Source organism: Pavona decussata, unplaced genomic scaffold, assembly GCF_977016875.1.
Source record: "Pavona decussata unplaced genomic scaffold, jaPavDecu1.1 SCAFFOLD_166, whole genome shotgun sequence".
NCBI classification, from domain to species: Eukaryota; Metazoa; Cnidaria; class Anthozoa; order Scleractinia; family Agariciidae; genus Pavona; species Pavona decussata.
The window spans coordinates 428965-441796 of record NW_028145577.1 but is presented as its reverse complement, the minus strand read 5'-3'; the positions used below and the strand labels follow the sequence as shown (position 1 = coordinate 441796).

Below are 12832 nucleotides of genomic sequence, written 5' to 3'. Positions count from 1 at the left end.
GCGCAGGGCACGCATAAAAGAGCTCAAGACAATCCCGTCCTTTCATATGAAGATTAAAGGCACAAAAACAAGCCATAGACCATTCAATGCCGTTTGTTTGTCTAAGATAACCGCCGGTGTCATTGTGTTAAATGTCTTCAGAGCCCCTCCCACACACCAAGTCTGCCCAACAATCAGGCGTGAAGTCCCTAAGGAACAAAACAAACCGCTTTATAGGCTCCGCCACGTGTCTCATGTAATATAGTATTTGCACGCACTTGTGAGAGTGACTGCGCCGCGCTGCCGTCAGCTTTTTACCGCCCTGCGCTACACTGATGAATTTTAACTTTGATCCTAGGGACATCACTTTCCCTCTGCCAAACTTGGACGATTTGGATTTATCAGAGCTCAGCTATGATTCATCGCCCTCCTCGTCAGACGGTTCGCCGTTTGACTCACCAGCCACCTCATTGTCCCCAGCATCTGGAAGTGACTACAGTTCTCCCAGCTCCAGCCCGAGGAGAAACAAGGAATGACCAAAACGAATTTCATTCCGTCTGAAACAAGTAATTCCCGTGTCCACTTTTATTGTTAAAATACAATTGAGTTAATCGACATCTTGCACAAATAACACCTATAGCACCTATACCGATAGATTAAAATAGAAATGAAAATAGGAATTAAATTCGATGAAAACAACTAAAATGTCTTACAATAGAAACGACAACAAGCCGGAGTTTGAGCTCGGAGTGTAATCACATGAAATAACCCCTACCTCAAAAAAAAATCTAATCTTGCACTCACTGCAGATCAAACTTGTCTCCGTCGCCTCTCGCAGGAGACGACAACAAACAGGGCATTCGTTGTCATTTTCAGTTGAAGTCCAAACAGTTAAAGGCATTTTAGCTCAAGACAATCCCGCCCTTGCATATGAAGATTAAAGGCACAAAAACAAGATATAACCGCCGGTGTCATCGTGCTAATTGCCCCGGGGCTAAATGTCTTCACAGTCCCTCCAACACACCAAGTCTGCCGCATGACAACCAAGCGTGAAGTCCCTAAGGAACAAAACAAACCGCTTTATAGGCTCCGCCACGCGTCTCATGTAATTCTTGGTTTTCACGTAACCTAACCAAATTCTAGAATTCAAAACCGGGAGGCCTACAAAATTTTTACCTTCAATTTAAGTTTGAGGAGAAAAATTTATCTTAACATTCGAAAATTCACAAGGGAAAACAAACCTCTTTTCTGGCAAAAGTAAACTCCAGATGTTTTTTCTTATTTCCGGCCGCCATGCTTGTGTCAACATGGCGTCTCCATACTAAGCTCTATAAATTTGTGTAAGACATTTTATATAATAACTCGAGTACAGAATACCGCACAGACCTTACACTTGGACAGATTTCTTCTTTCCTTATCATCTATAACATGTCAATTTGTTGACTTCATTCATGGAATGGTTTTAATTTGTTTTTCACGCACACGGCAATGACGTGACAGTGAAAACTGGCAATATAGTATTTACACTCAGTTGTGCAGCGTGGAGCGAGCGAGCGTGGGGGGGGAGGGAGGGGGGCGAGAGAGAGAGAGAGAGAGAGAGAGAGAGAGAGAGAGAGAGAGAGAGAGAGAGAGAGAGAGAGAGAGAGAGAGAGAGAGAGAGAGAGAGAGAGAGAGAGAGAGAGAGAGAGAGAGAGAGAGAGAGAGAGAGAGAGAGAGAGAGAGAGAGAGTAGAAAACAGAAAATGAGGTTTCGGCGTCGAGAAAACAATTTTCATCATGCACACTTACTAGAAGTGGCATAGATTCATATCTGTTTTAGTTGGGGTTTATAAGGAATAGATCTTAAGCGAGAGACGCTCGTGAGAGCTCGTGAAAATCGCGCAATTGCGCGAAAAGTGAGCGACACACGTCGTTTCGCTCGCGAGGAGCAATTTTTTCGTCGCACGTTTGTTTCACTCACTTTACGTTCCCTAAGAGATATGACGGACGTTTCTCGTAGTCTATTACTAGTATGCTTATGTATTTGCTTTATCCAACACTTATGTCCAGAAATGCACTTAGTCCCGAATCTGTGTACTTTATATAAGACAGACCTTGTCGTTATTTTCATATGACTTCATGTTTGACAGAACTATTTGTTTTGGTAAGAATTTGGTTCAGTAATCTTCTTCAGCGTGCATTTCTGGACATATCATCCAAACGAGAAAACAAGATGATGAGAGCAATGGGTTTCTGGCGACAAGTAACGCTTTTGGTATCGTTTATGTAGTTTTCGAGCTGTTAGAATAAGGACATACCGATATAGTTTACATAATATAGCAAGCCCACGAACGGAAAAATCTGCAAAGGAATAAAATGACTGGTTATTCTCAAAAGAGGCAAGTATATCCATGCAATTTTGTTGACAAAACTTTGCTAGTTTGCTGTTTTGCAATATATTGTTTTCTTGCAGTTTTGACACGCCGTTTAACTTAAGCTTATTAAAGCTAAACACTGCTAACTTCAGAGCAGTCCTTTGAACTCATTTTTTTTTTTGTCGGTCCATGTTTATTATTTCCCTTGGAGTTTTATTTTCTAATATCGTCCCATTTTTTTTTTAAATGATGCTTTTAATGATTCTTTCAAACGTCTCGCAACACTGTATCTGTAAAAAAAAAAAAAAAAAAGGGAAAAGGAAAAGAATGAAGGTACTAACCATTAATCCATTAAAGTCATTGGCACCGTGAAACAAACATTTGGGTATAGGTGAATCGCATTGCCGCCGTGTTCGTGGACAAAACAAAAGAAGATTTGCTCACATGGCTTGCCTGAAAATGGCAGTTAACTCCCAGCGGTGAAAAATCGTATTGTTCCTATCCACGAACACGGCCGCCATGACGTCACATGCAATCCTTCAGTATGTGTATGGACTACAAACAGTATTTGAGTTGATGGCTTTATTATTTTTTCTTTCCTTTATACCGCTGTAAACAAGCAACAATTATCTGTAAAACTGTGGAATAAGGTGTAAAAATTACACTTTCTGGTAAACAGATGTGTACCATTCTGAATCCCTTTGATAAATTGACAAGCTTTCGGTAAAGGAAAATAAGTAAATAATACAAACAAGCTTAAATATACAGGCGCAATTCCACCTTCACCCACTATGTGGTGATACAATGCGGCAGAAATAAGTGATACAAAAAATATTATTTAAAAGGCCAGTTTAAAAAATATGTTTTCAAATGGGATTCGAACATATCACCGGAGAGTTATATGATCATTTTCCTTGTAAAACTTGTTTATACCAGCTGAAGTATTTTTTTAAAAGATTGCAATCTAGATACATAGGAAGTCCATACAACACAAATGACGGATAAATATTACGGATTGCCATGACACGTTTCTTTTGACACAATGTGCTGCTACGTCTCAAGGACAATGGTTGTAAACAGACTTTAAAATAGAATATGGCGAATCCCTTGACGTATGCTAGAAAGGTATAACCCTTTTACGTCATCTAGATCCCTTTATTCTATTGCAATCTCTATCACAACAAAATTTGTGCTTTTAGACCTCAATGATCTAAAGTTCAACTCAAGCCGGGGAAAAACTCCCGCAATCCAAGATGAACGCTGTTAAAATGCAGCACTAAAATTGAATGAGTGAAAATTTCTTTAGCTATCTTAAAACACATCGCTTTTATTTTAGTCATATCCTGAATGGCCAAAAATGAAGAACCTATTTTTTTAATATCGTGTCGAAATGGTTATACAGTTTGCATGTTTAAACCAAACCAAAGGAATTAAGTTTACCATATCAACAACGAAAAAATAAAAAAACTGCCATGAGTGAAAATTTCTTCAGCTGTCTTAAATTCTAGTCATATCGTGAATAGCCAACAATGAAGAACCTTTAAAAAAAATTACGTTTACTATCAAAAACGAAAAAAAAAACAAAACCTGCCATGAAAATGTTATAAGAATCATCCTTGTAAAATGTTAGCATTATTGAATTTTCTTCTTTCCTGCTCGCATACACTTGGCACACAAGCACTGAAGAAATATGATCACTCTGACTGCCAGGGTATCACTGAGTAACAGTAGCGACCTTCATAAGCAGGCTTAGCTTAATCAAGATCAGGTTTTAAATCACACACAATAGAAAGCCGGATTTATTAATGTACTAAACTCCTGCACGGCCATTTAAAATCTCTGCACGTGTAATGTTAATCCAACTTTGAACGGTTATAATTTTTTTTCTTAAAGCTCTACTGTGATCGTTTTTAGGCCGCTTTTTGCATCTAGGTGTTTACAAAATTGCATTGAGGGTAATTCATTGGGATTTAAAGATTTAACGCCTGATCTCAATCTTTACCATAACTGTACCATTATCCTTCATGTACTGTGGTGAGCAGACCAACTGAATCGGAGCAAAATCTTGATAGCCGTACAGGTTGACGATGTCTGTGGCTCTGGGTTTCTGAAACGATGCCAGGTTTGGTTTTGCCAGAAAAGTGCCACTGAGGTGATTACGGAATGCTGCATCCCTTGTGCCTACATCCAGGATTGAGAGGGTGATTCGTCCGAAAAAGGGCCAATCCAAGACGTCATCACACTCTCCCGGCATCAAGCGAACATACAACGCCAAGTATCTTCCAGCTCCCTCATTTATGCCGTTCGGGTAGATACGCATGCAGAACTTGTATCCATCTAGCTGGGTGTGAATGGGAGGACTCTCTAATGATACTATGCTCCTATTGGATGCATCCTGAAGGAGGTGGGGGAAGTCTAGGATACGCCAAGTGTAGGTCCCATTACACACACGCCCTTCAGTTAAAGGAGGCTCGGGTGGGCTTGACCTGAAATTTAAGTGGGTCATCATTTACCTGACATAGACTAAATAATGTAGCGAGAAGCTTCAAATCACAAAGCCTCTTTTTTTTCTCTCTAACATAGCTTCCAACACTCACGTGTCTATTAAATAGTCCGGAATGAATTTTTTCTATTATTGTTTAACACATAAGAGTTAGATTTTCGTAGTTTCACGCATTCAGTGGCACACGTTTTAATCAATATATATGATCGTTTTGTTTACGAATAACCGATTGCTAAGAACCGAAACTTATTTTTCAGTTCGTTTCCACTACTAACGCTTTTACTCGGGAAAACGAAGAAATATATTTTTGTGTTTGCGAGCAAAACGGTCATAATATAACCTCGAGATATGGTAATGCAAAGAGCTTATGCTTTGCTAGCAATGCAAAGCATAAAACAAATTCAAAACTTTGAGCAACAAAATAAAAGAAATAGATTATAAAATTGCGCTGTGAAGATCAAAATTTTCGTTGTTCAACAAAAAACGGAGTTCTTAACTGAGTGTCAACGCTCACTGTTGCAAAAGGCCAGTCTCTGGATAGCATTTTCCAGACTGTCTGATTAAATGAAAAGTTACCCTAATACTGAATGATTACACTACTTCTTTTTTGTTGCCAAATAATTCGCTCGTGGAACAATTAGAGAGATTTTTGCGCATATGGTGTTTATAAAGGATGTAAATCTTGGAGGAAGAGCTTGTTAGGAGAGAGCTTCTCATCGGAGAGCATTGCCAGGGAGAATAAAAGCAACAGCTAATGATTGTTTGGACGACCAAGCTAACGGTCTGAAGTGGGTTTACTGAGTCGAAAGTCGATTACTTAACACCAGTTGAGGGCGGTCGAATGTTTATGCCCGATATTTTTGAGATAAACCGTCATCATCACCATCACGCCATCATACAATCACGATCACTATTTTGGTGGCTTGAAGCAAGAATCATAACAAAGGAAAACCTTCACTTATCAAAATACCAATCCGCTGCTATAATGAAAATAAACAAAAAGCACGCATAGCCCAAATTTCCGTAGTGGTTGGACAGGGCTGTCGCGTTAAATAATATCGTAGCGCTTACCTATTAATAGCGTACTGTTGGGCTGCACTACACGTGAAGGTATATTCAACTGGCCCAGCAGTATTTGTTTCCTGGATTGGGTACCTTTCTCCATCTATCTCTAGATTTGACCCACGATACATATCCCGAGCCAATGGTTCATCTTCTCCTGCAGACCTGAAACCCCCTCTTGGGTGCACACCATTCAGATGCTGGCTGTAAAGTAGATGCTGGGCCCTTCGCTCTGCATCTTGTCTGTTCTCTCTAGCCAGCTGCCCGTGGTACAAGGGGATCTCCCGCATTGGCCCCAAGCTCAACCCCATCAACATCCTTGGAGCTACAATAACTCCCCCACGTGCTTGCCTCATCTCTGATGTATAGGACCTTTGTCCCACTGACTGCTGTGGCAGTTCCTGCACTTCAATTTGAGATATTCCAGCCTCAGACAGTTCCATCAACCCATTTGGATACTCTGGTGGGCCATTGCTATGATCTCCAAAGCCCTGTTCCGTGGCTTGCTCGTCCAACAGTTGCTCGCGTACGTTGATTGGATGAGTCGAATGGTCTGTTACTTCACCTCCTTCTGCCTGCTGACCAAAAAAGGAACTAATTTTTAACAAAAATTTCTAGAGCCGAATTGTTTTAGTAGGAAACGTACCTCTCGAAGATTTGTGACCGGGAAAAATAGCCCATTTAACAGTTGTATTGGAAACGAGGCGGGGGTGACCTTGTTTTGATACAAACCTCATTGCTTATCATATGAAGATCATGCTGTTCTCATGCTAACTAGTTTGCATTTACATATGAAAAGCAGTGAGGTTTGTGTCAAAACAAGGTCACCCCCGGCCTCGCTTCCAATTCAAAGCCAAGCTGCTGAGGGCACAACCATAAAATGGCCTATTGTAATAAGCTGGCACCAACTACAAGTTTGGAAAAGCTATAATTAGTTAAGCATGGTGCTACTTTTGTTACTGCGCATACGTTCTGCGCATCTCGAGATAATCGGGTTTCCAATGGGTGGCACCTGCTAATACAGGAATATTTTTTTTGCGCGGTTTAAAACTATGTAGAGAAAGCAAAACTGCTCTTGTATCCAAAAAGAAAATTGGGGGTGACCTTGCATTTTTCAGAGATAATAAAGCTTCAATTATAGAAAAAAAAATGCCATATACTACTTTGTATTTTGGCACTCTTTAAAAAATTATTGTTGCTTAATTATCTCTAGAAAAAATGCATTTTTACCCCAATTTTCTTTTTAGATTCCACAAGATCGGGTTTTCCCGCCTAGTCATAAACTGCCCCAAAACACTTCTTAATTAGTAGGCACCGTCCTTAACACCTGTTTGATGCGCCATCGGGCTCTACTGGCAGCGAAGCAACCAACTGGCTTAAGCTCGTTTAGAATCGTTCTGCACAAAATTCATAATCATGCAGGTGACGACGAACTTCCGTCTCTAGTATGTCACCGGTCTACATCAAACGAAAGAAAGATTTATTAGATTTTATCGGGTCAATGTCGCTTGAACATAATATTATTCCCATTTAACTTGCATTGTCAAAAAGGAGCATTTTTACTCAAATTATGACAGGCTGCGAAGATTCAAATTTCACAGAAATTTATTCATCTCTTTAACCTTAGTTTACTGTTAGTATTACAGGCTTTCGGCTTCCACAGTCATTGATGTTTGAGGCTTTTATGTTAGGGATAGAAAATTCATCAGACGCGTAGGAAGAGAGCACGTCACATTGTTTATATATATATTTTTTTTAAACAGCGAGTACTGACTTGTACAGTCAATTTAGCTTAAAATTATGGTACAAAGATGTGCCTTTTGTTGAAGAAAGTTGGTATAAAATGGTATAAAATGTTTAAAATCTACTTACCCCAACTTCTGGCTCTGGTTCGTTGTTGATAGCAGAACTTTCAACTCGACCATTTTCCCTGTTTGAAGTGAGTATAACATACTTCATTTAAACTTGTGAAAAACACAACAAGTGTCTTGTTTTACATAAATTTGATACAAAGGGAATTAGTTATTGGCAATTAGTTATTTATTAACGGAGAGAGTTTCATAGAGATCGAATACGCTCATGACTCTGCAGGCTGCTATAGGCGTCGAAAGTTTGGGGTCGCATTCACCCCTCTAGCTTCTATAACTAGCTGGCGTTTTGTAACATGTCAACCAAGTTCAACTCCTCGGCTTCTAGCGCGCTGTAGCTAACTAGTCGACCTGGCTGCCGTTGGTTGGGTTTTGAGACATGTTATTTCCAATTTGACTTGTTTGTTTGTTTGTTTATTCCTTGAATGCTCGGCCTCACTCGCAGACTGTACATTGTTTAACCCTTTAAGCCCTTAGAGTGATCAGCATCAACTTTCTCCTTGTAATATCAATGTTTATGGTAACTCTGAGGTCATGAGAATTAAGGACATGGTCTCCCAAGGTAAATTTTCTTGATATTTTGATATCTTCTTCCCAGTATGGGGACAAGATAGGAGAATTTGTTCTTTGATATTAGGGGTTAAAGTATTAACTGCCACCTTGGGTAAACAAAAAATGTTTTGTTTTAAGTCACCAGTACTGATTCGAAAAGGAAACCGTTGACATAACGTTGCTGCTTAGCTAGCCATCGTCCTCTCACGAAATCGATATAAGTTTTGAAAGCTGCGAGAAAATTTTACTAAACCACCTTTTCCCCATTCTCTTCGCGAATTCGCTGCTCGTTGTTCGCCCAGCTTTCACCTTCGGCCAACATCCTTCCAACTACACGTTGCAAAAGCGACATGTTTTTGAGTAGATAGTTATGTTGAATTAAATAATGACGATGATGATGATGATGATGATGATGATGATGATGATGATGATGATGATGATAATGACGATGATGATGGTGATGATGATGTTTATTTCCCATGTCTTTAAGATACGTAAATTGAGCAATAGTTAATTAAGATGACATTCGGGAGGGGGACTAAAGAAATAACTCGCTCGTGCTTTTACAAAGTAGTCCCCGTTTAGATTAGCTAATATTATATATAGCGAAGTAATTTGTATGAAATGTTATAAAAGAAAAATGCTCTTAAAATTGCAGCAAATTATAAAATAGCAAATGCTCGTGAAAAGATTAGTGAAAGTCTGTTCAGTATGTACAATTTCTTGGGATAGGAGAAATTTAATTATATTTCTATTAAAGGCAAATACAGAACCCTCAATGGACGACGAAATGATGTTGCAATTATCGATTTTCTTTTTTCTTGTAGAGCAAATTCTATAATTTATTATGTTAAAATTGCGTGCTGTTTATTTGAATTCCTAATATTATGGAAATCAGTTTGGTTATTATTAATACAGAGGTTGTTGAATTAGGGAGGAAGAGCTTTGCCATTTAACCTATAACTGTGAATGACTATTAGAAGATCATTTATTTGATGCTTGTTTAGCAATTACAAATTCTAAGACAGAGGGGCAGATTGCGCAGCGTACGCTGAAACGTTATAATTCTCAATATTTTCTTTTGTAATTTGAATAATTATCAGTGCGAGCCTTGTAATCACTTCCTGTCGCGTGCATTGTAAATTGAATTGTGGGGAATCCCCGAATATTATTTCTCACTGGTTATTTTAGAGCCATGCATCTTAAAAGATGCTTGGCCTTTGTGTCATGTGCTATTTGTAAAAGCAGCCTTTTCATTAGATGAAATTGAGACGATTTGACAAACTTTGACCATCAATTACGTGTATCACATGCCAGATCCGTGCATCGCGGTATTACGAAAGAAGCCTTCAATGTAGTTTATAGAAAACGAAATTATATCAGACGCTTACGACGAAAAGGTTGTACTCTTCTACATTTTGCAACATAGCTTTCTTTTCAGTCGGATTGTATCAAGAAATGAGGATCGATGCTTGTCGGATTTATATGCGAAATTTGTCGGCTCGGCTAGTTCGGATTCTTCAAATAAAATTGGAAGGTTGAGGCAGTTCTTGAAAAGGAAATCATCAACAGCTTTGAACGACAGGATGGGACTCACGTAATGGACATATTACGAAATTCACTACGTGGTGTCTCGCTGGATGTCATGGGTTGAACTGTGACGTTTCACTACATCTTGAAGTTTATCGCTGGATCACTCAGAAATCATACGTTGTGTTTCATCAACAAGCTCCCCTGTTTGGAGCAAATATGATAATATCGATTCGTTGAAATTCTAGTTGATGATCAGTTGAATGATATGGAGGTTTCTAAGGGATAAAGCTTCAAGGGAACAATTCGCTTAAACAAGTACCGGTATGTGAATATTCACTTATTTACAAGTTACTTTTTCTTACTTCAACTGCAACTGACAAATTAGCATTGCCGTTGCATTGAGTTCACAGGCTACACTAGTCTGGTATCAATGCCAAAAACGTGCTCAGTTATTATTTCTAAATGAATTTGCAGCATTGAAAGTTTTGGTTGGCAATTTAATATTAAATGTAAATGTAAGTACTTTGTTGAAGGTACTGAGCAACGTGCTTGATCTGCACCTTTAATTTCAATCATTTGACATCCTTACACCTGAACGACCAGACGGTCGAATTACGCGATGTTTGAGGTCATTTTCCAAATTTTCAAACAATTATCTTGAGTGCTACAAGTTTTTACATGTTTTTCTCGGCTCCATACGTTTATAAGCATACCAGATTGACCTTTTTCATTTCACTACCTGGCTGTGTTTTTTTTTCCATGATGATAATAAAGTTTGAATTTTTGGCTTCAATGTTCAATTCAAAGATAGATCTTAGATAAATGTAGTTCACCAAGGCGACTTCGTGCTGACAATGGCAACGACACGAAGGCTTGGTAAGCGACAAAAAAATCGTATACTTCGATTGCCTCAACTGGCAACTAAACGTTTCTACTTGAGGGACCGGTCATTTATTAGAAGGGGGTGGGCCTCTTCTCGGTGTTTGATATGTGATGAAACACTGTGCCTCGTGTTTGATATATAACTTGAAGCATCACGGGCTTCGCATTACATCAAACAAGCCTGCAAAGCCCATGGAGGTGCAAAGGCACATTATTCAAAAACAGATACAGGGTTTACACAGGAAGGAAAGGGATGTTATTCACATCACAGTGACATCTACTACATCTGCGAGGAGGGCTACTTGCTAATGCTTTAAATAGTTCAGTGAATTTTATTTAATTTGTATTAAAACTGTTTCTGTAGTTGAGGGTGGGTCATCTTATTTCATGTGCAGACTCGAAGGGGCGCCACATTATGTTATGCAGTGGCAAAAACAGGCCTACAAAAAATTACGTGTAAGAAAATTAAATGCACCAGCACCCCCCCCCCCCCCATCTAATAAATGACCGCACCCTAATTATCAATTATCAATTACCATAATTATGCTACGACTAGTTTAATCGGCCAGCGAAAAGCGAGTTTAATGTTCTAATGAAGAAGTGTTGAAGTAATTTGTTTATTATTTATTTTATTTTTATTTTTTGAATGTTTCTGCCATAAGTTTTTATCATGTTCAACACTGGTTTGTGTTGTTCAATAGCTAGCTTCCTTGGTAGAAGCTTCCCTAATGGCAAAATTATGCGTCGCAATATGCTTGTCCAGGAAAAGTACAACAAATTATCAGCAAAGTTATTTGTGAAGTCTAGAGAAGGTCTGTGTCACCAGTAATGCAACCTTTAATATTTAAATTTAGTAACCAGTATTTATAATCATCGAAGAAATGCTGATTAATACGTTTACAACGAACAACTTCTTACTCAGCTGTGTTAATTTTATTCCACACTCTCAAGTTTGAATAAATAAATAAATAAATAAATAAATAAATAAATAAATAAATAAACCACAATCGTTGCCATTGATCGCCGCTTAAACTACCCCTGTGATGCCCAAAAATAAAAAAATCGGTCATATCGGTCATTTAAAACAGCTAAAATTACGACAATTAAGAAAAGAAAAGATAAAAAAAACCCTGAGAAATTCGTTCTCATCCTAAAATCTAGCCAGTTGTTTATCGATTTTAAAGTCGGTATCTGCAATCTTCAGCGGTGCTCTTGGCGTACAACGTGAGTCTCTCAAGCATAGCAGCGCAGATCTCAGGATGGCAAATGAAACTTTGGCGTGAGTCCATGACATGGTAATACCGTAATTCCCTCCCTTCTTGGTCGATAAAACTTCGACCAGTCTACTATGACATCTCATGCATTCACCTGTCATTCATCCGGTGGTAGTAAATACCAGTGGAGAGAAAGATCCTTGTTTGACTTCTAGCACCCTGCTGGCGTACATTCTCTTCTTCTCACTCTTATGCTGGCGGTAGATTTGTTTTGGGGTGAGGCCTTGATAAGACTCTGCGTTCGGGAAACAAACCCTTACATCAAAAAAGGCAGAGCCTTTCCGATCCCAGATGCCACGAGCGTGAATGTGGAGTCGGACATCCGCTGCTTTATTGATAATAATAATAATAATAATAATAATAATAATAATAATAATAATAATAATAATAATAATGATGATGATGATGATGATAATTACATTGCCATTTTCTTACAGGAACATTTTCTCTTCTTTATGGGGAATCTTTAACAAAGACACTACTTTCGACGACTTACCTGTTTGCAGTAATTTATGACTAAAATTGTGTTCATTCAGTACTTTTTGTTAAAATTATGGCCCGTCTCAAATCAACGATTGGTCAGCCTTCATCCAGTTAGATGCCTTTATTTACAATAGGTTTTTTCGTTAATTTTCTGGCAAAAGTAAGAACTAATATCATTATAGGTCCTGGAAATAAATATTGACTAATTGTAAAATACGTTGGATGTAAAATACGTTGGATACAACTAAATAATAATTGCAAAGCTGTGCTTAAATGAAATCAAAAAATTCAAGTTAAAACTACTCCGATCCGGTATACGAACATCATAGTTAAATGGCTTTCT

At 38.5% G+C, this 12832-nt stretch overlaps 1 protein-coding gene across 2 annotated transcripts; it reads right to left on the bottom strand.

Annotated features, from left to right (window-relative positions):
• Positions 1-3989: 3989 nt before the first annotated feature.
• On the bottom strand, positions 3990-8397 carry LOC146464264 (uncharacterized). Of its 2 annotated transcripts, XM_085130033.1 has the most exons (4): positions 7770-8397; positions 6213-6472; positions 5907-6140; positions 3990-4818 (listed from the first exon to the last, which is right to left on the bottom strand). In XM_085130033.1, exons 1-4 carry the CDS (start codon positions 7854-7856, stop codon positions 4311-4313), a joined length of 1089 nt encoding a protein of 362 aa, XP_084986159.1. In that variant the 5' UTR covers positions 7857-8397; the 3' UTR covers positions 3990-4310. The 2 variants fall into 2 exon arrangements, with proteins under 2 accessions (XP_084986159.1, XP_084986158.1); XM_085130032.1 differs by having other exon boundaries at positions 5907-6472.
• Positions 8398-12832: the final 4435 nt, after the last annotated feature.

What these genes read in the sequence shown, in the direction of transcription:
- LOC146464264 (XM_085130032.1), bottom strand. Translation starts at nt 7,856, where the DNA reads ATGAAGTATGTTATACTCACTTCAAACAGGGAAAATGGTCGAGTTGAA. An exon ending in AACCAGAGCCAGAAGTTGGG is followed by an intron (nt 6,473 to 7,769) that starts GTAAGTAGATTT and finishes TTTGGTCAGCAG; the next exon opens with GCAGAAGGAGGTGAAGTAAC. An exon ending in CAACAGTACGCTATTAATAG is followed by an intron (nt 4,819 to 5,906) that starts GTAAGCGCTACG and finishes CTTAAATTTCAG; the next exon opens with GTCAAGCCCACCCGAGCCTC.